The sequence below is a fragment of the Lagenorhynchus albirostris genome, chromosome 17, assembly GCF_949774975.1.
Source record: "Lagenorhynchus albirostris chromosome 17, mLagAlb1.1, whole genome shotgun sequence".
NCBI classification, from domain to species: Eukaryota; Metazoa; Chordata; class Mammalia; order Artiodactyla; family Delphinidae; genus Lagenorhynchus; species Lagenorhynchus albirostris.
Window position 1 is genome coordinate 45,465,171 of NC_083111.1, and position 25,787 is coordinate 45,490,957.

At 34.4% G+C, this 25,787-nt stretch overlaps 1 protein-coding gene across 3 annotated transcripts in view; it reads left to right on the top strand.

Annotated features, from left to right (window-relative positions):
• VPS13B (vacuolar protein sorting 13 homolog B) overlaps positions 1 to 25,787 on the top strand; it is a 793,535-nt gene that overhangs the window by 568,659 nt on the left and 199,089 nt on the right. Inside the window, exons 35-36 of one of the 3 annotated variants that reach the window (XM_060128455.1) lie at positions 5,924 to 6,061; positions 9,162 to 9,245. In XM_060128455.1, the coding sequence (XP_059984438.1) occupies positions 5,924 to 6,061; positions 9,162 to 9,245 (222 nt within the window). Of the gene's footprint in view, positions 1 to 5,923; positions 6,062 to 6,175; positions 6,257 to 9,161; positions 9,246 to 25,787 lie in introns of those variants that run through there. The other 2 variants (XM_060128456.1, XM_060128467.1) reach the window with 2 other exon arrangements.

Below are 25,787 nucleotides of genomic sequence, written 5' to 3' on the forward strand. Positions count from 1 at the left end.
AGCCTGTGCTCCGCAACGGGAGGGGCCACAACAGTGAGAGACCCGCGTACCGCAAAAAAAAAAAAAAAAGTTGTTGATAATATCGAGAAAGATTTTGTTAGCCAGGATTGCAAGCAGCAACAAGATTACATTAATACAGCAAGAAGCTAATACCAGGAATAAGATGACAAATTATTTGCTTACTGAAGAAAACATGCTTAAAGTGAGGTACACCAAAACCCAATTAATCAAAAGTTTATTTTTCAGGATTTGTCCCCCAAATTTCAATTAATAATATTTTTTCTGGTAACACAAATTTACAAGAACTCTCCATCATGGGAAAATTTTGTTCCCTTGACATTGCTCCATATTTAAGTTAGCACTCATCTTCCATAGAATGTAAAAGACCAAGGGTATCATGAGAAAATTGAATCGAAGAGTCAAAAACATTATTATGACTATAGTTACTTACAACTTCCTCTGTGAAAACATTGCCTAGAACTTTCAGGGAAAATAACTGTTGGGCTAATTTCTCCTGCTGCCCTTGTCTAACCAATTCACTTGTTAGAGGTGTTCTTGAGCACAAAAGTAGCCAAGAGAAAGGAGAAACAGGTATGCATTATCAACTCCATTGTAAACCTGTGGTTGGTAAAAGTAACTCACAGAAAGGAGGGGAAAATGAGGAAGAAAACGATGTTGGTTTGGAGTCTCACTCTAGTTCTCTTTATAACAGATATTTAGCTTTCAAATAAAGAGATTCTTGTGACACAAGGCTTTTTAAAATTCAAATTTTTTACTCATATGGCAAAAGAAAAGAAGTATCTTGTATAAAATTAACTAGACAGAAGTATCTGGTATAAAAGTAACTGGACTTCATTATATGTTCAGTATTATGTCAATCTTAAAATGAGGAAATTCTCACTGAAATCTGTGGGAAAATGTCTCCTCATTGGGACCTTTCCAGAAATTCAGCTTATGAATTCATTTATGAAAAAGAAATATCCTGCCACATAGTAGAACAAAGCAGAGTAATCAGGAAGCTTACAAAATCTTCACACTCAGCTGTTCTGTATGAGCTTGGAAAATAAATTTTTTGTAAGTAGAAGATTGCAAAGAAAATAAACAAGTTCATTTTTAAAGTTTCATTTTGGCCACATGAGTCATGTTATATTTTATATAATTCAAATGTTAAGCAAAGACATACTTAACTCTGTGAATATCTGCTAAGGGTTAAAAAATAAAAATAATGAGCAGCACTACAAAAATCACTTTATCAGAGTCAGAGGAAGACCTCCCAAGCAGTTAAGTGAAAGGAAAGTTTTGTGAAGAAGAGCAAAGTAATCTACCAGCACAAAGAATATAATCTGAATCAAGTCTCTATAAAAGCCAAGAGTACCTTAGTCCATCTGGGAGTGAACTTGAGACTCTGAATCTTCCCTTTGAGTGTTCTTTGTGACCTAATATGATGAAGTATTTTATTTTGGAGTCCAGGTCAACCCAGAAGAAAAACAAATAATTTTGTCAATACCAATGTCTCATTGAAGTGAATTCTAAGTGACTTTGAACAAGATTTATGGCTGTGAGCAGTTTGTCATTTGTTCTGACCCATTTCCCACACTCTGTTACTCCTGATAAGATATGGCTTTCTCCTGTTTCTTAGGCTTAGGGACAACAGTGTAAATGTAAATGTGCTCATCAACATCAGCAGGAGCTTATTCTTTTGAGAGCTTCCTGTACTTAAATAAATAGGTGTTCGCTGAGTATGAAGAAGAAAACTGGTGAAGTCTAAAGGAGCCTCCAGTATGAAAAAGTCATCCCTATTTGTCACTCCATTTGTATTATATTCACAGGCTCCTTTAATCTTGGTTTATCTGGTGCTTTTCCAACTATATTGACCTCAAGGAATGTGTAATATGAGTCCTATTTTCTACGTCTGATGATGGAATTCAGGAGAAGCTAAATTGAAGACAGTTCAGGAAGTCTAGAAGTCATGCCCCACATCATCTAGCCATTAGGGCAAGAGGGACTAAACAGTGACTTACAAACCTGAGCTATTCTCTGGGATTCTGACATATGTTTCTGCTACTACTGCTGCTTCATCTCACCACAGTGACTACAGGCATATCCAGAGTAGAGATTTTAGCCAAAACTAGGAGAGTAGCCACCAGCCCTGTCATACATTCAGTATTCATCAACTATGAACCTGTATTTTCCTTGGTGTTCTTAATTTCAGTTATTCTCTTTTTCTAGCAGCCCTCTAAATGTAGCTGTACTTTTTAAACCGGGGGTGTAATAATATTAAACCAATAATATCATTAGACCAGTAAAACTTCATTGGGAAATAGTCATTGAAATTTTTACTTCCTTGGATACCTTTCCTAGACTTTTACATTTTCTTTAATTCGTAATTCCTATTCTCCTTCCTACTATTGCCAGATTGTTTATTCTGACTCTATTAAGTCCCATTCCTCTTTAATTGCCCCAGTGCAGACTCCTGTGCTGAGTGCCAGATGGCAAGGCCCTTTAACTTTACACTGCAACCTGCGTAAAACCCATCTCCCCTACTTGGAAAACTCTCATTCACATCATCAGAATTTGCTGCTCCCCCAGTCTATACCTTGATGAAGGTAGGAATCAAATGTCCTTTGAAGTGTTTTTTTCTTATTTTAATTTTTGTAAATGTTTGGTATGTAGTCCTATTTTTCTTCAGCTCTCAATAAATTATAGGTCCATATATCAGTTTGTGCTTAGGATCATCCTGAAGATGATTGTCTTCCAGTAGAATAAAAAGTATATATAGATATGTGTGTATGTATGTATGTATGTATGCAGATATGCCTTTTACTTTTGAATTTACTAAAGCTGGTGATCTGTTTCTTTGTTTTATTCACTTAACAGGACAGCTTAAAGCTTTTCTATATCAGTACATCAGATTCACTCCCTTCTTTTTATCAGCAGCATAGTATTCTGTGAAGTATTCACAATGTAGTCATAATTTATTTTACCATTTCTCTATAGATAGATATTTAGTTTTATTTTGTTCTAGATTTTTAATATTTCACATGATACTATAGTCAACTCTTTTGGACATTTTCTGTGTATTCTTAATTATTTCTTTAAGATAGATTCCTACAGTGTCCTTTCTGATTACAAGGGCATGGATATTTAGGATTTTGGTAGACACTCGTTTCAACCCTCTTTACACTCTTATCCACCATACATGGTAGGATCAATTTTTCCTCCTCCCACACAAAAGATATTACCAATCTTTTAAATTTATGCTATTCTGTTGAGTGAAAAAAAATGTATTTCTTGCTTTAATTTGGGTATGCTTAATTAACAGTGAGACTGAGCAGTTTTTTTCCTATTTTTCATAAAACGGTGTTCTCCAGAAGGATTAAACAGCTAAAGGTAAAAATAAAATTTTAAAAATGCTTCAAGAAACTATAGGAAAATATATAATCAACCTAGGGATAAATCCATAAGATATGTTAATAATTTTTTACCACATCTATTAAGAAAAAAATATGCATGCAAAAAGCATCAGGATATAGTTAAAAGGCAACTAACATACCAAGAGAAAACATTTGCTACACATTGCAAACAAATCATTAACACCTGTAATATATAAGGAGCTCCTACAAATTAGTAAGAAAAAGAGCCCAATAGAAAAATGAATACTTATTTTTAGAAGAAGAATCCTAAATGGTCAATAAATGAAAAAAATACTCAACCTGCTTTGTTATTTACTATTAACAATATAAAATGGCTGTCTTACTATGTCAATTACATATAAATGTTTTTGATTCTTTTAAACATTGTATGGATTATCATTTTTTATTTAAACATTAATCTGTTGATGGACATCTAAGGTGTTTTCTACTTTTTGCTATGATAAACAGTTCTACAGTGAATTTGTGTGTGTGTGTGTGTGTGTGTGTGTGTGTGTGTGTGTGTATGTGTTACATAGGCTTTATCAATTTTTTTAGTCTTGGCCTGATACGTAGAAAATTCTACTTATTTTTAAAGATTTTTTCCTTTGATTATTGCTAAGATGTACTATCTCTTAATGTTTATATTTTTAACTGTTTTATGCCATTTGTTTTTCTTTACTCATTATTTATTTTCTTCATTAAGTAGGTGCTTATTCTATCCTCAACCCATTTTTCTATTAGTATCTATATTGATTATACGAACTCTTTATATATTCATAATATCATTTTCTGCCATACAAGTTTGAATACGTGATTTTCATAAATTGTTTTACTTATCATCCGAAGTTTTACTTGCCAGTTTTTTTACACATCATATTAATATTTCTATATCAATTCAATTCATGTCTGTTCATTATTTATTTAGCTACATCACTTATATCTGTTTTCTCCATTAGATCATTGTTCTCTCTCTAGATTGTATCATCTTCAAAATGAAGAATTATGTCTCCTCATATAGGTCTGGCACAGTATTATTTATTTGATAATAATGGCTTTTTCTTGATGATGGCTACATAGCTGAAACCTAGAAGTAGACCCTCAGGTCCTGGCAGGTTACATAGTACCTACAAACTGATTATAGATCCTACCAGCAACAGACTTTTTGCCATCCTTTCACCAGACTTGACCATTATATTTGAAAGACAGAATAGTATGGTGTTACTATGGATCTACTATACATATTCTCACTGCTTTAAATTCACTGATCATATAAAAAGAGAAGAATGCACTACCTTAGTGTTTGATCTTTACCACATAGATCTAACGTCACGATCAATTGCTTTCAGTATTTTCTTTGAAATCACATAAAGGTTCATATGTGCCAAATTTCATAAGGATCACATGATAAGGTCAAGAAATACAAATTCCAAGGCAGAATTTATATGCCCGGTTCACATATGACAGTAATACTATGTAACCATATGTTGAATATAATACACAGTATGTAAATGCTATTCTTGAAAGCAATCCAATCAATAAAAACTAAAATAAATAACACTTTAATAACACATTTCAAATCAACTGAAAATGGAATAGATGGACTCTATGGCAAGAACATCCCTATAAAATTGACATTCAGAGGCCATTAAAACCCAGAGAGTAAAACAATCCTGAAACTAAAGAAAAACTGTGAATATTTAGAAGATTTTTAAAATCCTACTATATTGTATGCCAAGACACAGCAGTTGTTTTTATTTAAAGAGCTATTTCAATAAAAACTGTGGATTGCCAAGCATTAAAAAGCTAATTCCATTTGCCATCACCAATAGCTGAATGAAACCTTACAAAATATATACAATATTAACCTTAAAAAAAGTTTAAAATACACAGCATTTAATAGAAAAAGTCAAAACTGAAAAAAGTCAACTTTTAGTCATAATTGGAACTATTAAAAGATTGACCAATTTTATCATTTAAGAAGGTTATGGGAAAGCTACTGAAGTTAACTTCAAAAGGCTAGCAGTAAAAGTGATTGTAATGTCAGTAAAACTCTGAAACAGATCAAATAACCCCTAAGTAGTACTAATCCACTGCATCTTTGAACATGTATATGCCTCTTTTTAAGCTGAAAAGGTTGCCCTTTTTTTCTTCAACTTGTTTCCAACATCCCATTAAAAAAAAAAAAATCTATTCAACTGTTAACAGTCAGCAGCTCAGAGTACAGAAACTTTACCTTCACTCAAAGATGATATGAGTTAAGATTTGAAATATCTTTTCCTCTTTGGCCTGGTTCTGGAAAACATGATTTTGTCATTCTACCTGTAGAGAGAGAGCGTCTCTTTCTTCATACAAGTATTTGTGTACTGTATGTATACAAACAAATGCATTAATGAAGGTTACATACAATATTTTAACCATTTTTTTCCTCTTGCTTATCAGCTCAAACTCTTACACCAAAATTGATGTTTGTGTTGTAATTGACATTTTTAATTTTAATTTTGCCTCTTCAGATCCTGGGAAGACTTTGCCTGAAGCCCTTGATTACTGCACAGTTTGGTTGCAGACAGTACCTGGAGAAATAGACAGCAAAAGTGGTATTCCACCTTCACTTGTAATGCTACAAATTAAAGATTTTCTTAATGGACCAGGTAAGAAAGTCGTAATTCAAACTTTTTTTTGTATGAGTCTATTAACGTGTACATAGGGTCTGTTAACAATCCTGACATTCCTTGCCAGAAATGAGTAATTCATTTGTCTTCCAGACGTGTACTCTTCTCAGGCTGCCCATTCTAGAGATCAAAAGGCAAATATTAATATACATTAAAAATTACCTTTAGTCTGACAAAAAGTAGTTATCAATTAAAAAATAATTGACTGGAAGCCAAAGACTCAAGATTTTATTTCTACCTTTTCTACTAATCGTGGGACCTTAGGCAGTTATCTAATCTCCTGTGCCTCAGTTTCCTTCCCTGTAAATGAAGAGAATAAAATAGATGATGGGTGGATAGATGGGTGGGTGGGTAGATGGATGGTTAGGTGGATAGGGTACATGACATACATACATAAGATAATATACATAAGTAGATTGGATTAGATAGATAAATACACTTATTTCAAATGCTTAGCAAAGTGCTTAGGACATATTAACACTCAATTTTAAATAGGTAGATATAGATATCAAAAGATATTGAGTGCTTATTATGTCCCAGGTACTAAGTGCTTTACATACTTGTATAAAACCAAGAAGTAGGCCCTATAATTATCCCTACTTTATGAATAAGGAAGCTAAGACTTAGAAAAATGAAGTAAATTGCCCAAGATCATAGTAGCAGAGGAGCCATTCAAACTCTGGTCTTTATGACTCCAAAGACCTAGATCACTTTTATACTGCACTAATTTTAGCATAACTAAAGATTTTTTTCTTTCTTCTCCATCTCCTTCTCCTCCTCTTTCTTTTTCCTACTCTATTTCTTCTTCCTTCTCATGTTCCTCCTTTTCTTTTCTTTGTTACTCTTCCCTTACCTCCATGAGGTCTTAGCTATTTATTTAACAGAAAATACTACATTCAGTTTCCCTTTTGTTATGTTATATTTACAGTGCTGCAGAACCTGTTAGTCATTAAAGGAATACTAGTTTCTTCATTACGAATTTAAAACAATGGTGTTACACTGTCTTAAGATCTCTAGCAGTACTCTGCAAGGCATGTATTTTGATGATTGAAAACTATCACTCTGTGGACCTGATTCAGTTTGTGTGTATGCTGGTGCACTTACAATCTATGACTACAGATAGGAAAGGTGGCCCATCATCACATCTGGAATAGAAAGAGCCTGAAACCACCTCAGTTGGCCCTTTCACTCTGGCTCAGTTCTTCTTAAGCATGTTTTTCCAGTGCTGGAATTTAAAAGGTATAGGAGGAATATGAAGAACTAGTTCTAATCATTAGTATCTAGCTGTGGTTTTAAAGACCCAAAGGAAGTAAAGAAGCTGATGATAAGGCTAAGGGAGTCATTAAAGTTCGAAGAATCCTTTGGGGTGAGCTGGATGATTGAAAGGAGTGTGAGTCCGCATACTTGGTTAGTGAGTGTGAAGTACCATATTTCACTGAATTCAAGCAACCATCAATTGTAGGAAAAAACATTTTGCATACCACTAAGGAAAAAGAAAAAAATATCTGCTATTTAAGCTATGATACAGTGCTTTCTTACTGCATCAGTTGCAGGGCAAAAGACTGAACATGCTGGAATGAACGAAATAGGGTAAGAACATAAGGGTAGTTCATGGACAAGTGACAGGGAAACTTGCATTTACTTCTTTTTTCTCTCTTTTAGTGTCAGATTTCTTTTGCTTTCAGGCACAGTCTTTCACCTTTTGGCTAAAAAGTTCCCTTCTAGTTTACATTTGATTGATTTGTTTGTAAAAGGGATGGGATCTTCAAGTCAGTGGTAAATTGTGTACCATATTTTCATGGCTACCAAATAAATTGAACTTTAAGAGAAATGTCAATGAACAAATGAAAAATTATATGTTTATCATTCTGTCATTCAATGTGACTATGTAGCAGAAGTGCGATTTTTACAATAGTTGTACGTTTATATTTCTTATACTTCTTAAAACTGGAAACTACATATATGCCATTTCTAATTTTATGCCCATTCAATAATAGTGATAATATATCTGGAGATTCAAACTTTTAAATTAATGAATTGAAATAGTTATTTTACAGCCGTGCTTCTCAAACTGGAGTGTGCATTTGAGCATCTCTGGGGAGCTGGTTAAATGCAAATGTGACTTAATAGGGATGAAATTCTACATTTCTAACAAGCTCCCAGGTGAAATGGGTACTGTTGATCTGGGGATAACACATTTTGTACCAAGATTTTATTTGACTCATATATTAATAATATATATATATATATGACTTTTTTAATACCATCAATAACAATTACTGAGACTCAAAATGCAGATATTGTGGGGCACAGGAGAGGGGGATGATACAAACAATGATGAATGGTTTTTTAAATGGTACTTTTATTATGAAAAATCAAATACAATGTCCAATAAATGGTTTAAGTTCTTCAAAGTCTTAAAACATTTTAACCAAGAGCACTTTTCTTTCATAAATTATTTGAGGGAAGATTACTTTGAATGATATGTCAGTTCTGTGGGATTCCACTAGAACATTAACCTAACAGCCTTGAACTACTCCAGAATTTACTACCTTAGACAAAAAATTCCTTAAACAATTTGTTATATAAAGTATGTAAGTAGATGTTATTACATAATATAATTGTATTCTCTCACTATACAGCTACACTATATTAATTGAGAGATCAATAGGAATAACAGGACATAATAAAGCATTTCTTGCTGTAGGAATGTATTATTTTATAGATTTTTGGCAACTCAGGAAATATATATTTCCAGATTTTACATAATAGTATATTAAGAGCAATATTATTTATGCTAAGACTGGGGAAACAAACTTCAGCTTTATAATATTCCCCAATACTATCCTCTTCCCTTAAAAAATAAAAAGGCCTTTTTTTAATATTGAAAATAATGCTTCTAAGTTTTATGCAGTATTATCGTTAAGAATCTTTTGATACCAAAAGATTGTTTTATTGTTTATTTTAATCTATATGCACATCTTATTTAAGTATCATTCCCAAAGAATGCTTTATGCTACAATGCTCCATCTCTAAAATAGTATATTTTCGTTTCTTCTTTTCTTGCTCTTGAATTAAGGTTTCAGTAACAAAGAAGTTATGAAGCTGAAGAGTAGAGGAAATACTGATTATAACTACCCAACCTTAAATTTTCTTCATAAAGGTGCAAACTTAACAGCTTTTGAATTCATCCTGTCGGATGTTTTTTCCAGGGATTATTTTATCTAAACAAGGTGGTGCATATGCTGCTCTTTAGCATCTGTTTTTGAAAAAAATACTTCAGTGTTCTGAGTATTCCCTGATTTCCTCTGTTCACTTAATAGTACCTTAGAACAAATGGTAGGTCCCAACTTCTACATCAAAAACCCCTTCAAAGCTCTCCCAACTCCGACCTCCTTCCTTCAGAGGCAACAACTGTACTACCCATTAGCAAGGTCAGTGGCTTGGAGAAACCTGGAAAACAGCAGCTACCAGAAACCCAGCAGAACAATATCTCCAGCAGGTGATAGATTAGTTGGAACAAATTGGAACCATTGCAGTGCAGCAATCCTGGTTTCTTTCAAGCTGTTTTTTTAAATGTCGTCATTTTAATACACAATCTAAGGCCCGGGGAACAGTCCACAGCAGGTTAATTTGAATCATATGATGTGTCACTGCCCTCAGCTGACATGAGCTCTATTCCATGTGTGAAGCCATAATAAATCCATTCCCAACCGAGGAAAATTCCCCGTGAGAAGGTGAACTAATCCAGGCCTCACACTGGCATGCTAGCCCGCCATAATTGAAAGCAGGGCCACCTGTTCCCAGCACAGTTAGCCGATAGAGAAAAAAATTACCATTAGATCAGATATGTCTTCTATTGAAAACTAATTCATACTTCTTGCAAATTCAGATTCAGCTGTGAACTGCTTAGTATGACATCATACAGAAACTTAGGAATGTGCCCACTTGATCCCAGTTTTGTTAACTATAGGATTTCTTAACTTTGAAATGAATTTTTTTTTTTTTAATTTAATGAGAGCTGACACATGAGAAGAAGAACTGGGAAGGGTGCAGATTTTTCTAATTAACTCAGGGTCATTTACAAAAATATTTGAGCTCCCTGGTATTTTTTTCATTGTTTCTTTGCAGACATATTTTTGAACACTGTCACTGTAGCCATAAAATGATATTTAAAGGACAACAAAGAAAAAATATGCCAAATTAGGAGAACATTTCCACATCATTTATGTTTTGTTGTAAATTAATTAGCATACCACAATCTTCGTATAATTTTAATTATATCAAACACAAAGTTATGACTGTAATTTCCTATTTCTTTTATTTTCGTATACCTGGTGTCTCTAGTTGAAACACCTATCCACTGATAGTTTTTCTCTTAATAAAATCATTTATTTAGTCTCTTCTTGTTTAACCTGTTCAGTAATTTACCTATGTAGTTTTCAGTTTTTCTGATTTCATTCTAGCTTTGGATTGGTTTTATTTAATTTTTGTTTGAAAATTTTATTTGACTTTTAACTGATTATAACCCATTTTGAGTATAGTTTTCTTCTTATATTTTGTGAATTAACTAAATGTTTTATAGGTTGCAATGATTGTAATTTTTTCTTTAAAAATAATCCTAAACATCCTAGAATATCCCATTTCCACAAGCCTCTTTGATTTGAATGAAAATATATACTTAAATAATGTGAAATATTACTTTAAAAACGTCTCAGATACAGTAGCACACTATTCAAATAGGTTTGTTTATATGAATATAAAGTAGAAATTTTAAGTTTACCCCCAATTTTGTGTATTTTTGAAACATTTTTACTTTTCTTGATGGAATCTGCTTTTATGTTCTGTTATTACTGAATTCATTACTCATGACATATGTCGTCCAGACATATGTAGAAGATGACTGATTCAGGGGAATTAAGATACCTGAAAAAGACACAAATAGCCCCCTGACATTTTCTGGAGTAGAAAATGAAGAATAAGTAATATGATTTTTAAATACAAGAAGATTCAAGGTGAAAGGAAGCATCTTAAAAGCTAATTTTAATTAATTTATTCCTCTTAATGTAACCCTGATAGTTAACCCTTTGCCTCTTTTCTCTTTCCAGAAATAGGGCCAAGGTCCATACCCTAATGACTGGAGTCCTATCTCTATCTTAATTCAGTTTTACAGCCATACTAGCAGGCTATCTTCTACACTTAAGAAATGTAAACTAGTTAATAAAACTGTAAGAACCTTGACTTTTGCATTTCCTGAGCTTTATGGGTTCCAATTTGCAGTGTCAGCATTGCATTATCATAGTTTATTTTCCCCATGATTTATCAAAATAAAACAGTAAACTTGAAGTCAGGATGTCAAATAGAGAGTGGACCAATAATTTTATTTTATTATTTAATTTAAAAAAATTGAAGTAGAGTTGATTTACAATATTGTGTTAATTTCAGGTGAACAGCTTAGTGATTCAGTTTTTTTGCAGATTGTATTCCATTTTAGGTTATTACAAGATATTGGGTATATTTCCCTGTGCTATACACTAAATCCTTGTTGATTATCTATTTTATATGTAGTAGTTTGTACCTGTTAGTCCCATACTCCTAATTTGTCCCTTGCCCTCTCTCTCTCCCCTTTGGTAACTAGAAGTTTGTTTTCTATGTCTGTGAGTCTGTTTCTGTTTTGTATATACATTCATTTGTATTATTTTTTTAGATTCCACATGTAAGTGATATCATTCAGTTTTTGTCTTTCCCTGTCTGACTTATTTCACTAAGCATAATATTGTCTAGGTCTATCCACGTTGCTGCAAATGGCAATATTTCATTCTTTTTTATAGCTGAATAGTATTCCATTGTATGTATATGCACCACATCATCTTAAGCCAGTAGTCTGTTGATGAGCACTTGGGTTGCTTCCATGTCTTGGCTACTGTAAATGGTGCTGCTATGAACATTGAGGTGCATGTATCTTTTTGAATTAGAGTTTTCATTTTTTCTGGATATATACCTAAGAGTAAAATTGCTGGATCATATGATAGTTCTATTTTTAGTTTTTTGAGGAACTTCCATACTGTTTTCCATAGTGACTGCACCAATTTACATTCCCATCAGCCATGTATGAGGGTTCCCTTTTCTCCACATCCTCTCCAGCATTTGTCATATATAGCCTTTTTGATGATAGCCAGTCTGACCAGTGTGATGTGATACCTCATTGTGATTTTGATTTGCATTCATCTAATAATTAGTGATGTTGAGTATCTTTTCATGTGCCTGTTAGCCATCTGTATGTCTTCTTTGGAAAAATACCTATTCAGGTCTTTTGCCCATTTTTTGATTGGGTTGTATGAGTTGTTGAGTACAACAACTTGATATTGAGTTGTATGAGTTATTTGTATATTTTAGATATTAACCCCTTGTCAGTTGCATCATTTGCAAATATTGTCTTACATTCCGTAGGTTGTCTTTTCATTTTGTTGATGGTTCCTTTGCTGTGAAAAAGCTTTTAAGTTTGATTAGATCCCATTTGTTTATTTTTGCTTTTATTTCTTTTGCCTTGGGAGACTGATCTAAGAAATTATTGCTACGATTTATGTCAGAAAATGTTTCACCTATGTTCTTTTCTAGGAGTTTTATGGTGTCATGTCTTACATTCAGGTCTTTAAACCATTTTGAGTTTATTTTTGTATATGGTGTGAGGGAATGTTCTAATTTCATTGTTTTACATGAAGCTGTCCACCTTTCCCAGCACCTCTTGTTGAAGAAACTGTCTTTACTCCATTGTATATTCTTGCCTCCTTTGTCATAAATTAATTGACTGTAGATTTATGGGTTTATTTCTGGGCTCTCTATTCCATTCCATTGATCTATGTGTCTGTTTTTGTGCCAATATGGTGCTGTTTTGATTACTGTAGATTTGTAGTATAGTCTGAAGTCTAGAAGGGTTATACCTCCAGCTCTGTTCTTTTTTCTCAGAATTGTTTTGGCAATTCTGGGTCTTTTGTGGTTCCATGTAAATTTTAGGATTATTTATTCTAGTTCTGTGAAAAAATGTCATGGGTGATTTGATAGGGATTGCAGTAAGTCTGTAGATTCCTTTGGGTAGTATGGCCATTTTAACAATATTAATTCTTCCAATCCAAGAGCACGAGATATCTTTCCATTTCACTGAATCATCTTCAGTTTCCTTAATCAGTGTTTTATAGTTTTCAGTGTATATGTCTTTCACCTCCTTGGTTATGCTTATTCCTAGGGTTTTGTGGATGTTTTTGGATGCAGTTTTAGATAGTTTTTTTTTTTTTTTTTTTTTACTTTCTGATACTTCATTACTAGTGTATAGAAATGGAACAGATTTTTGTATATTAATCTTGTATTCTGCAACCTTGCTGAATTCATTTATTAGTTATAATAGTTTTTGGGTGGAAACTTTAAGGTTCTCTGTATAGAGCACCATGTCATCTGCAAATAGTGACAGTTTTACCTCCTCCCTTCCAATTTGGGTACCTCTTATTTTTTTTTTCTTTTCTTATTGCTGTGGCTAGGACTTCCAATACTATGTTAAATAGAAGCAGTGAGAGTGGGTATCCTTGTCTTGTTCCAGAATTTAGCAAGAAGTCTTTCAATTTTCCACCATTGAGTATTACGTTGGCTGTGGGTTTGTCATAAATGGCATTTATTATGTTGAGATGTGTTCCCTCTGTACCCACTTTGATGAGAGTTTTCATCATGAATGGATGTTGAATTTTGTCTTTAGCCTTCTATTCTTTGTATAGACAATAATGTCAGCTATCTCTTTTATGCCTACAATTTCCAAATGCCTAGTTCTAGTTTTGATTTATTATGCAACACCAGGACTATTCCTTCATCTGCCTATGAAATGTGTTTAGTTATTTAAAATTCAGCATGTTCACATTAAGTCAAACCATTTTTCTTTCCTCTTCTTTTTCACTCCTTCTCTTAGTATGGTCTTCAAATTTCTTTACATTTGCTAGTGATAGCAACATTCTTCCACTTGTGTCTTCTCACAGTTTTACTGTCACCTTCAATTCATCTTTTTTTTTTATTCCAAGTCTTTTTAGTTTTTCCTTTGAAATGGTCCTCCATTATGCCTACTATCTCCCTAGTGGGTCTGGGCCCTCACTACTTCTTCAGTCTGTTTTCTGGCAGCCCTAATTTCAGATTCTCCTTTTACTCAATAATTTTCTCCCCTCTGCTCTTGCTAGATTAGCCTGCTCTGCAAACTCATATGAATCTTGACCACCCACCTCCCTCAGTTAATCAAATCATAACTCTTCTCAGAGCTCAAGACTCTGTAATCTGGTGTCATCTCAACAATCCAGGTTTACTGTCACTAAGAAGGTAATTCTGAGTGACATTGTTTTGCTTCTTTGAACCTCAGTATTTTCTTCTGTAACATAAGAGAGTTTTCCTAAGATTCCTCCAAATTCTAAAATGATGGCTGTAATCCCCAGTGGAACTCTTCATTTATTTTTCACAACAAGCATTTATGAGCAATTATGATATTTCAAGTATGTTCTAAATATTGGAAATACAGTGGTAAGCAAAAGATACACAATCGCTTCTCTCAAGAAATGCACACCATGTAGTAGAAAAGACAGGCTTTGATTACCAAGTAGTCACACTGAATAATATATAATTACAACCTAATATAAGTGTCATGAACTTCTATAGATTTATAAAAGAGTGGAGATTTAGGGAAGCTTCTCTGAGCTGAGTTCAGACATTTGAATGAAAAGGAGTTAACCAAAGACATGGAGGGGAGGGCATCTTTCTGACAGAATGTATGCCGAAGACCCTGTGGGGAAGGGAATCATAGCACACTGAAGGAAATGAAAAAAGGGTAGAGGGAGGGAACAGTAGGAGGAAATGAGGCTGTAGAGAGAGACAGAGGCCAGGCCTTGTTGGCCATAATAAAGGATTTTGGAGGTTTTATCTTTAGAGCACTGGGAAACCATTGAAGAACTTTAAGCTGGACATGTATGTGATAGGGGAGAGAGGAGGTATGTGTGTTTATTGATATGGTTATATTTGCATTTTGAAAGATGATTCTAGTTGCACAATGGAGAATAGATAAGAAGAGCTAGAGTAGGGGCAGGCAACCAATTAGGAGAATATTGCAGTAGTACTAGTGAGAGATAATGGTAAGTTGGATCAAGGAATGGTAATAGACATGGAGAAAAGTGAAAGATTTGGTAGATATTAGGGAGGGAAAATCCATAGACTGGTAATGGAATAGAGGGGATGGAGGGTAAGAGAAATTAAGCATGACTTATGGGTTCCTGGCTGATCTAACTGAATGAATATGGTGCTGTGGACTGAATTGTGTTCCCACAAAATTCATATGTTGAAGCTCTAGTCCCCACTGTGATGGGGCCTTTGGGAGATAATTACATTTAGATGAGGTCATGAGGATTGGACCTTCATGGTGGGATTAGTGCACCAGAGAGCTTCCTGTCTTTCTCTCTGTCTCTCTCTCTTCCATGTGAGGACACAGTGATAAAGCAGCCATGCAATACAGGAAGACAGTCTTCAGCAGAAACCAACCTCAGCTCATTCCCCGATCTCAGAATTTCATCTCTAAACTGTGAGAAAATAAATTTCTGTTGTTTAAGTCTCGCAGTTTGTGGTATTTTGGTATGGTACCCCAAGCTGGTGGTAATCCTATTTACTGATATAGAAAATGCTTGAAAAGAGCTATATTTTGTTTGTTTGTTATGTGTATGAGAGTAGGGGAGATCATGAGTTTTGCCTTGGATATGCTGAGTTTGTGGTAATTGTACTTACATATCTGGAGCTCACAAGAAAGACTAAGACTAGTGATAAAGGATTGGATGTTTTGGAGTTTGGGGGATATAGGTGCTAATTCAAGCCACAGGCCTGGTTGAAAATACTCAGGGAAAAAGTAGAGAGGAAGTAGAGAAAAGAGCCTAAGACTTCATATTGAAGAAGTCCAATCAGTATTCAACTGTCTAAGAGGAAAAGGGGGAGACTTGAAAGGAAACTGAGGGCTAAGAGGAAAATTTGGAGAGTGTTATATCAAAGAAGCCAAGGGAAAAGAGTGTAGAAGTACTAGACAATGTCAAGTAGTGATACAAGATACAGAAAGATGAGAAATTGAAAATAGCTAATGGATTTATAGACATGTGACTACAAATATTATCCCTTCACCCCATTGGATTAACTTGGATGGACCCTAGTCTAGAATGCATTGAGGAGTGGAAGCAGAGAGTATAACTCTTCCAAGAAGTTTGGTTGTGAAGAAGAATAATAAGGATAGAATATGAAGGGGCATTTTGTTTCGTTTTGGTTTTTCCTTTTTAAAAAATTGTCCAAATGGGACTTCCCTGGTGGTGCAGTAGTTAAGAATCCACCTGCCAATGCAGAGGACATGGATTCGAGCCCTGGTCCAGGAATATCCCACATCCCGCAGAGCAACTAAGCCTGTGTGCCACCAACTACTGAGCCTGTTCTCTAGAGCCTGCAAGCCACAACTACTGAGCCCATGCACTGCAACTGCTGAAGCCCATGCGCCTAGAGCCCATGCGCCGCAAAAAGAGAAGCCACCGCAATGAGAAGCCCGTGCACCGCAGCAAAGAGTAGCCCCCACTCGCCGCAACTAGAGAAAGCCCACGCGCAGCAACAAAGACCCAACACAGCCAAAAATAAATAAATAAATTTATCCCAAAAAAATTGAAGTATAGTTGATGTACAACGTTATATAAGTTACAGGTGTACAATATGGTGATTCACAATTTTTAAAGGTTATACTCCATTTATAGTTTTCATAAATGAAGGGACATTTTGTATCATGGTTTTGGGTTTTATTTTTATGATGAAAGAGACTTGAATTTTCTCATGTTTAAATATCAGCCAGAAGAATCCAGTTGAGAGAAGAATTGGATAAACTAAAAAGAAAAAAGATAAAGGTGTGTTCCTTAGAAAGAATGAAGGAGAAGAATCCAATATACATATGAAAGAACTGGTGTTACCTAACAAATTAAGGAAGGAAAGGAAAATGGCATATGCAGGTAGTTTTTCAGCTTGGTAGCAGGAAATTGGAGGAAATTTAATGGCTTTAACTTTCTCCTTGAAGCTAGAAGCAAAGTCATCTGTTGAAGTTGAAGAGAAGAGAGAGAGAATAGAGATGATTTCAATGGTTTGAAATCATCCTCCAATATGATTTCTTCATATGCTATAGTCATTCTCATCTCTATGCCTTTTTAAAACTTTTTTATTATGGAAAATTTAAAATATATACGAAAGTAAACTGAATAGTATATAGAACCTCCTGCTTAAACAATTGTCAACTTTTGGCCAATATATTGTTTCTTATATACCCCTATCTACTTCCTCACCTTCTGTGTTATTTTGAAGCAAATCCCATGATCATATTATATCACCTGTAATATTTCTGTTTGTATCTATAAAGATAAGAACTTTTAAAAACATAACTGCAATGCTTATCAAACCTAAAGAGAATAATTCTTCAGTATCATCAAATTTCTAATTATCTCATGAATATCGTAGTGCGTGTGGGTGTTTGTGTGCACGTATGGTTTTTGGGGGGTTTTTTTTGTTTTTTTTTTTAAACCTGGAGCCAGATAAGGTCTATGCATGGCTGTTGGTTATGTCTTTCAAATTTCTTTTATCACTAGGTTTCCTCCTCTCTTTTTTCATCTCTTGCAATTTATTTATTTTTATTGAGGTATAGTTGATATTCAGTGTTTCAGATATACAGCAAAGTGATTCAGTTATATATATATATTTTTTAATATATTCTTTTTTCAGATTCTTTTCCATTATAGGTTATTACAAGATACTGAATATATCAATAGTTCCCTGTGCTATACAGTAGGTCCTCATTGTTTATCTATTTTATCTATAGTAGTGTGTATCAGTTAATCCAAATTCCCAATTTATCCCCCCACTACTTTCCCCTTTGATAACCATAAGTTTGTTTTCTAGGTCTGAGTCTATTTCTGTTTTGTAAATAAGTTCATTTCTATAATTCTTTTTAGATTCCACATATAAGTAATATCATATGATATTTGTCTTTGTCTGTCTGACTTACTTAATATGATCATCTCTAGCTCCATCCATGTTTCTGCAAATGGCATTGTTTCACTGATTTTTATGGCTGAGTAATATTCCATTGTGTATATAGTATATATTTATATACCACATCTTCTTTCTCCATTTATCTGTCCATGGACATTTAGGTTGCCTCCATGTCTTGGCTATTGTAAACAGTGCTGCTGTGAACATTGGGATGCATGTATCTTTTTGAATTAGAGTTTTCATCTTTTCTGTATATATGCTCAGGAGTGGGATTGCTGGATCATATGGTAACTATTTTTAGGTTTTTAGGAACCTCCATCCTGTTCTCCATAGTAGCTGCACCAATTTACATTCCCACCAGCAATGTAGGAGGGTCACCTTTTCTTCACACCCTCTCCAGCATTTATTATTTGTAGACTTTTTGATGATGGCTATCCTGAGTGGTGTGAGGTGGTACCTCATTGTAGTTTTGATTTGCATTTCTCTGATAATTAGCAATATTGAGCATCTTTTCATGTGCTTGTCAGCCACCTGTATGCCTTCTTTGGAGAAATGTCTATTTAGGTCTTCTGCCTATTTTTTGATTGGGTTTGTTTGTTGTTGTATTTTTTTGATATTGAGCTGTATGAGCTGTTTGTATATTTTGGAAGTTAAGCCCTTATTGGTCACATTGTCTGCAAATATTTTCTCCCATTCCATGGGTTGTTTTTTTCATTTTGTTTATGGTTTCCTTTGCTGTGCAAAAGCTTTTACGTTTAATTAGGTCCCATTTGTTTATTTTTGCTTTTGTTTCCATTACTCTAGGAGATGGATCCAGAAAACATTGCTGTGATTTACGTAAAAGAGTGTTCTTCCTATGTTTTACTCTAAGAGTTTTATAGTATCCAGTCTTACATTTAGATTTGTAATTCATTTTGAGTTAATTTTTGTATATGTTGTTAGAGAATGTTCTAATTTCATTCTTCTACATAGCTGTCCAGTTTTCCCTGTACCACTTATTAAACAGACTGTCTTTTCTCCATTGTATATTCTTGCCTCCTGTGTTATAGATTGACCATAAGTGCATGGGTTTATTTCTGGGCTTTCTATCCTGTTGCATTGATCTATGTGTCTGTTTTTGTGTCAGTACCATACTGTTTTGATTACTGTAGTTTTGTAGTATAGTCTGAAGTCAGGGAGCATGATTCATATATATTTAAGAAACCAGATCATTTATCATGCAGAGTTTACCACAATTTGGATTTTGTCTGCCCTTGTTCTCTATATTTCCTTCATATAAACTAGTAGTTGGCTTTATCTGATTCAAGTTTGCTTATTTTATTTATTTATTTTTTAGCAAGACTGTTTTGTAAAAGGTTTTATATTGTGTTCCATCAGGAGGCATATAGTGTCTGAAGGTTTCTTTTTGTGATGTTAATAGCCATTGATGCTTAATGCCTAAATTCATTGAAGGTTGCAAACAGTAATATTTTAATTCTAGCATTCTTTTTTCACATAGTAGCTGGAATATTTCTATAAAGAGAAACATTTCCTTATCTAATATTTGATTACTTAGTAGTATTGTTCAGCTAAGAAAGATAGGATAAATCTTTTCCCTTTATTTACCCATTAAAAAAAATAAGTTAGTTTTCTAGATGGGAGGAATTTTTTCATAATGTATATGCATATCAAATTATCACAGTGTACACTTTAAATATCTTACAATTTTATTTGTCAATCATACCTCAATAAAACTGGGGAAAAATGAGTTACTTTTCTCAGTATTCCAGTGGTGGCCATTTAGTTGTTTTTTGCTGTTATTCTGAATTCATTACTTTTAGTGGTGCTCAAATTGTCTCCTCATTGCCAGTGGTAGTCTCTATAAATTGGCTTCTCTATGCTTTTAATCTTCCCTTAGTCTGAAATCCTTGCTCCCTTGTCTCAAAACATTTGGCTGTTCCCAAAAATCAGATATGCTGTCTCCAAGGATGAGTATATTCCATCATTGAGAATAGGAAGAAAAAAAAAAAAGGAAATGGGCACCAAAAACGCTGCCACAATTTGGAGCAATGGAATATACTTAGTCTTCTATGATAACTGCTTAGAGAGAGAGAAGCTCATTTAGATGAGTTCAGTTCAGTACATTCATTTTAGAAAACCAATTCAATTACCCTATAATCAGAACTTTTACATTGTGTTTTATTTTGGTAGGACAGTGTAGTCAAAAACAGTCAATGCTTGATTTTAAGAATATGTACATGAGTAATTACACCCATTTCCAAGTATTAAGCACCATGAACTGCTGCTGGCTGACCAAGTCAAGGGCATGTGTCAGTCCATGTCTCTGAGCCTCCTTAGCAGTACATGGGACAGCCTACAACCAGTTCCATTTGGTGTACCATTGTTAATGGACAGTTATGTCTGCTGCCACTGAGGTCTTTATACTTCACACCTTCAACAAAAACCTGTTGATCTCATGGTAAAGGGCAGCTTTCCAAGTTTTCTAACTCTCACACCTGTGAATACTCAGTCTCCACTGTCCATTATCATCATGAATACCTTTACTTTGACACTGTAACAAAAATCTGAATTTAAATTGCTGAATAAGAGGAAAAAATGTACTATGACCTAATAATAAAAAATATTTTTATTAGAGTTACTGTAACTCATAAAGTCAAGTTTGATTATAAATTTGGTCTTTGATTTGCATTTACGCTTCTACAGTGGTGGGGAGGAAAACCATCATTCCTGTGTCTGTACAAAGGCACCATGGCCACTGATTGTTTTCCTAGCAAGCCTTGCTTGTCTTAAAAAGAGAAAAATTGTCTTTTACAAATAAAATTCCAAAGGAAGAAGCACTTAACAAAGAATTTTTCTTTCGCAAATGTTATGATTTGGGTATAACAAGCCATATTGAATCCATTGGGTTTTTGGTAATAGATTTCAAAATACTTCATAAATGTAAATAATATGATGACTAATGGGTCAAGTAAAGTTGGAACATTTTAAATGAGAAAATAGCTGGAACAGTTTTCAAGAAACTTTTCCAGTTGATGTTTGGTCCCCCACAAGGTGTGCATTAACATAAACTTAGGGGAATCACCTCTGGGGCTTGAATTCCCTCTCTGATTTCATTATTACAATATGATTCTTTTCCTTTCACTATTAAGTCATCTCTTAGGGTGATGGGAGCATAAAATAAGTGTAATTTATTTGTATTTGTCTAATCTCCTTTTAACTCAATAATCATTCCATCATTCTGTTTCCTGGTAGCTGTTCAGAAAGTTTTGAAGGGTAATTAGAGTCTAATAATTGACAGGCATGGGTTTACTTGGTAACTTAAAGATATAGAATGTGTTCTGGGGATGGTGAGAAATTAGATTTGGCAGAGAAATAGATGACTCAGCTGGGAGATTCTCTATTACTACACATTCTTAAAATCTAAACATTGAAAGTAATCCATTTATTAAAGTTCATTGAGGATTATGAAAAAAATTCTAAACCCTTTAAAACAAGAATCTGATAATAATTGGAATAAAATCCACATGAGCCATCTATGCCTGGTTCTTTATCCAGTCCTATTTCCAATTCTTGTAAAACATCATTTTATATAGCTCCCACTGTTTCTGTTGAATAAAACTTTAGTAGTTCATTCCTTTAATGTTTTCATCTCAATAATGAGGTTAGTGTTTTTCATCAGTTTTTAAAAGTATGAAAGAAGACCAGAAAATACTCAATTTTTATTTTTTTATGTTTATAAATGCCAAATTTGTTTCCATAATTTTCCCATTTGTAAAAATAATTGTGAAAATAATTTTCCTATCATTTTGAAACTACAAATTATTTACAATAATTTTCTACCCCAAAAAAACCTGACCAGTTCAAGGATGTAAAAGTCTAGAGACACTGGGGAATAAAAGTAACAATACAAATTTGTTGAATTATCAGATGTAACAGTGACTTCATGATTTTAATTGAACGATTCACACATGCTGATGGACTTTACACAGCAATAAAGGGTGCTGTTGCATTTGTGGTGTTTCTCATTCTGGTGCGTGCTGCATATCTCTTGGTGGACCTGGTACTTTGAAAGGAATACCCAATATTACAGTATAGCCTCTGCTTTTTGGGCTCTTGACCTGACTTGCCCAGACAGGACTGCCCCAGTTCTCTGTGTAAACATAGGCTGTGTTTTGCAAGGAATGTGGCTCAACACTCAAGCTCTCAGGGGGTGGGAGTGGGGGACTTGTGGCCTAGTGGAGGGCATCATGCACAGAGGTTGCACTGTATGCAAACAAACATACAGAAACCATTTAAAAGGTAAATTATTTAAATGTTTTAAATATCAACTTATTTCTTACAGAAAGTTAACATAACACCTGTATTGTGCTATATATATAGCTCTAGCAGATTTTTGAACTTTCCAAAAACTTTTATCTGCTGCTGCTCAGTGACTGAGAGATTGCATTTGTACTCCTAGGTTTAAGATCACTCAAAGAATGAAGTTTTCATGCACACATAACAGTTTGACCTAACCACACAGGAAAGATAGATCAAGTGATCAAAGTGTCCAAATAAGAAGCCCTCCTTTATCAATCCAGTGTTTTAGGAAGGAGTCATTCAGGAACCAGCCCACAAAAAGTTAACATTAAAAACTTACATTTCAATTCACTAAGCAAAAGAAATATATAAGAAATGTAAATAATTAAACTTCAAAATGATTTTTTAAAATTATCCTGTAGCATTTATTCTTCTGAAGTTATTAAAGTTTAAAATCACACTGACACTTTTGGAACAAACTACATGAGAGACAGAGATACAAGATACTGGTTCAGATTTTCTTGTTCATAAAATTTGTTGAGTCCTGGTTAATTGTTATATATAAACTAGTGACCTAATAGAGATTCATGACTTAAAAGAACAAGACAGGCAATTTTACCTAGTTATATATTTGTCATCTCCATTTTGAGCTATTAAACTCGTACTGAATAAATACTGTGGGCTGTTCTTGATGTTGCTTTGGGAAATTGATCTTTCTGATTTCAGACTTTTCAAAGAAGTTATATTTAGTAGAATAAGATAGACAATATAGCTCAAATAGAGTCATAGTTGAAATTCACAAATATGATTAGATTTTAGTACACATTTCTTTTTCTGAATTATCAGCATTTGACTTCTACTGATAAAAAAGAACCTTTTTTTAAAATTTATTTTGTAGAGCCAAGTCACATGAAAGAATATATTCTCTCTCATAATTAAACTACTTTATTATTTTTTTAACATCTTTATTGGAGTATACTGGCTTTACACTGGTGTGTTAGTTTCTGCTTTATAACAAAGTGAATCAGTTATACATATACATATGTCCCCATATCTCTTTCCTCTTGCGTCTCCCTCCCTCCCACCCTCCCTATCTCACCCCTCTAGGTGGTCACAAACCACCGAGCTGATCTCCCTGTGCTATGCAGCTGCTTCCCACTACCTATCTATTTTACATTTGGTAGTGTATATATGTCCGTGCCACTCTCTCACTTTCTCCCAGCTTACCCTTCTCCCTCCCCATATCCTCAAGTCCATTCTCTAGTAGGTCTGTGTCTTTATTCCCATCTTGCCCCTAGGTTGTTCAGGACCTTTTTCTTTTTTTGAGATTCCATATATATGTGTTAGCATACGGTATTTGTTTTTCTCTTTCTGACTTACTTCACTCTGTATGACAGACTCTAGGTCCATCCACCTCACTACAAAAACTGAATTTCGTTTCCTTTTATGGCTCAGTTTTATTCCATTGTATATATGTGCCACATCTTCTTTATCCATTCATCTGTTAATGGACACTTAGGTTGCTTCCATGTCCTGGCTATTGTAAATAGAGCTGCAATGAACATTGTGGTACATGACTCTTTTTGAATTATGGTTTTCTCAGGGTATATGCCCAGTAGAGGGATTGTTGGGTCGTATGATAGTTCTGTTTTTACTTTTTTAAGGAACCTCCATACTGTTCTCCATAGGGGCTGTATCAATTTACATTCCCACCAACAGTGCAAGAGGGTTCCCTTTTCTCCACACCCTCTCCAGCATTTATTGTTTCTAGATTTTTTGATAACCATTCTGACCGGTGTGAGGTAATACCTCATTGTAGTTTTGATTTGCATTTGTCTAACGATTAATGATGTTGAGCATTCTTTCATGCGTTTGTTGGCAGTCTGTATATCTTCTTTGGAGAAATGTCTATTTTGGTCTTCTGGCCATTTTTGGATTGGGTTGTTTGTTTTTTTGATATTGAGCTACATGAGCTGCTTGTAAATTTTGGAGATTAATCCTTTGTCAGTTGCTTCATTTGCAAATATTTTCGCCCATTTGAGGGTTGTCTTTTCGTCTTACTTATGGTTTCCTTTGCTGTACAAAAGCTTTTAAGTTTCATTAGGTCACATTTGTTTATTTTTGTCTTTATTTCCATTTCTTTAGGAGGTGGGTCAAAAAGGATCCTGCTGAGATTTATGTCATAGAGTGTTCTGCCTATGTTTTCCTCTAAGAGTTCTATAGTGGCTGACCTTACGTTTAGCTCTTTAATCCATTTTGAGTTTACTTTTGTATATGGTGTTAGGGAGTGTTCTAACTTCATTCTTTTACATGAAGCTGTCCAGTTTTCCCAGCACCACTTATTGAAGAGGCTGTCTATTCTCCACTGTATATTCTTGCCTCCTTTATCAAAGATAAGGTGACCAGGGCTTCCCTGGTGGCGCAGTGGTTGAGAGTCCGCCTGCCGATGCAGGGGACGTGGATTCATGTCCCGGTCCGGGAAGATCCCACATGCCGCGGAGCGGCTGGGCCCGTGAGCCATGACCACTGAGCCTGCGCGTCTGGAGCCTATGCTCTGCAACGGGAGAGGCCACAACAGTGAGAGGCCCGCATACCACAAAAAAAAAAAAAAAAAAGATAAGGTGACCATATGTGTGTAGGTTTATCTCTCGGCTTTCTATCCTGTTCCATTGATCTAAATTTCTGTTTTTGTACCAGTACCATACTGTCTTGATTACTGTAGCTTTGTAGTATACTCTGAAGTCAGGGAGTCTGATTCCTCCAGGTCCTTTTTTCTTTCTCAAGATTGCTTTGGCTCTGGGGGTCTTTTGTGTTTCCATACAAATTGTGAAATTCTTTGTTCTAGTTCTGTGAAAAATGCCAGTGATAGTTTGGGAGGGATTGCACTGAATCTGTAGATTGCTTTGGGTAGTATAGTCATTTTCACAATGTTGATTCTTCCAATCCAACAGCATGGTATATCTCTCCATCTATTTGTATCATCTTTAATTTCTTTCATCAGTGTCTTATATTTTCTGTACATAGGTCTTTTGTCTCCTTAGGTAGGTTTATTCCTACATATTTTATTCTTTTTGTTGCAATAGTAAATGGGAGTGTTTTCTTAATTTCACTTTCATATTTTTCATCATTAGTGTATAGGAATGCAAGAGATTTCTGTGCTTAATTTTGTATCCTGCTACTTTACCAAATTTAGTGATTAGCTCTAGTAGTTTTCTGGTAGCATCTTTAGGATTCTCTATATAGTACCATGTCATCTGCAAACAGTGACAGCTTTACTTCTTCTTTTCCAATTTGGATTCCTTTTATTTCTTTTTCTTCTCTGAATGCTGTGTCTAAA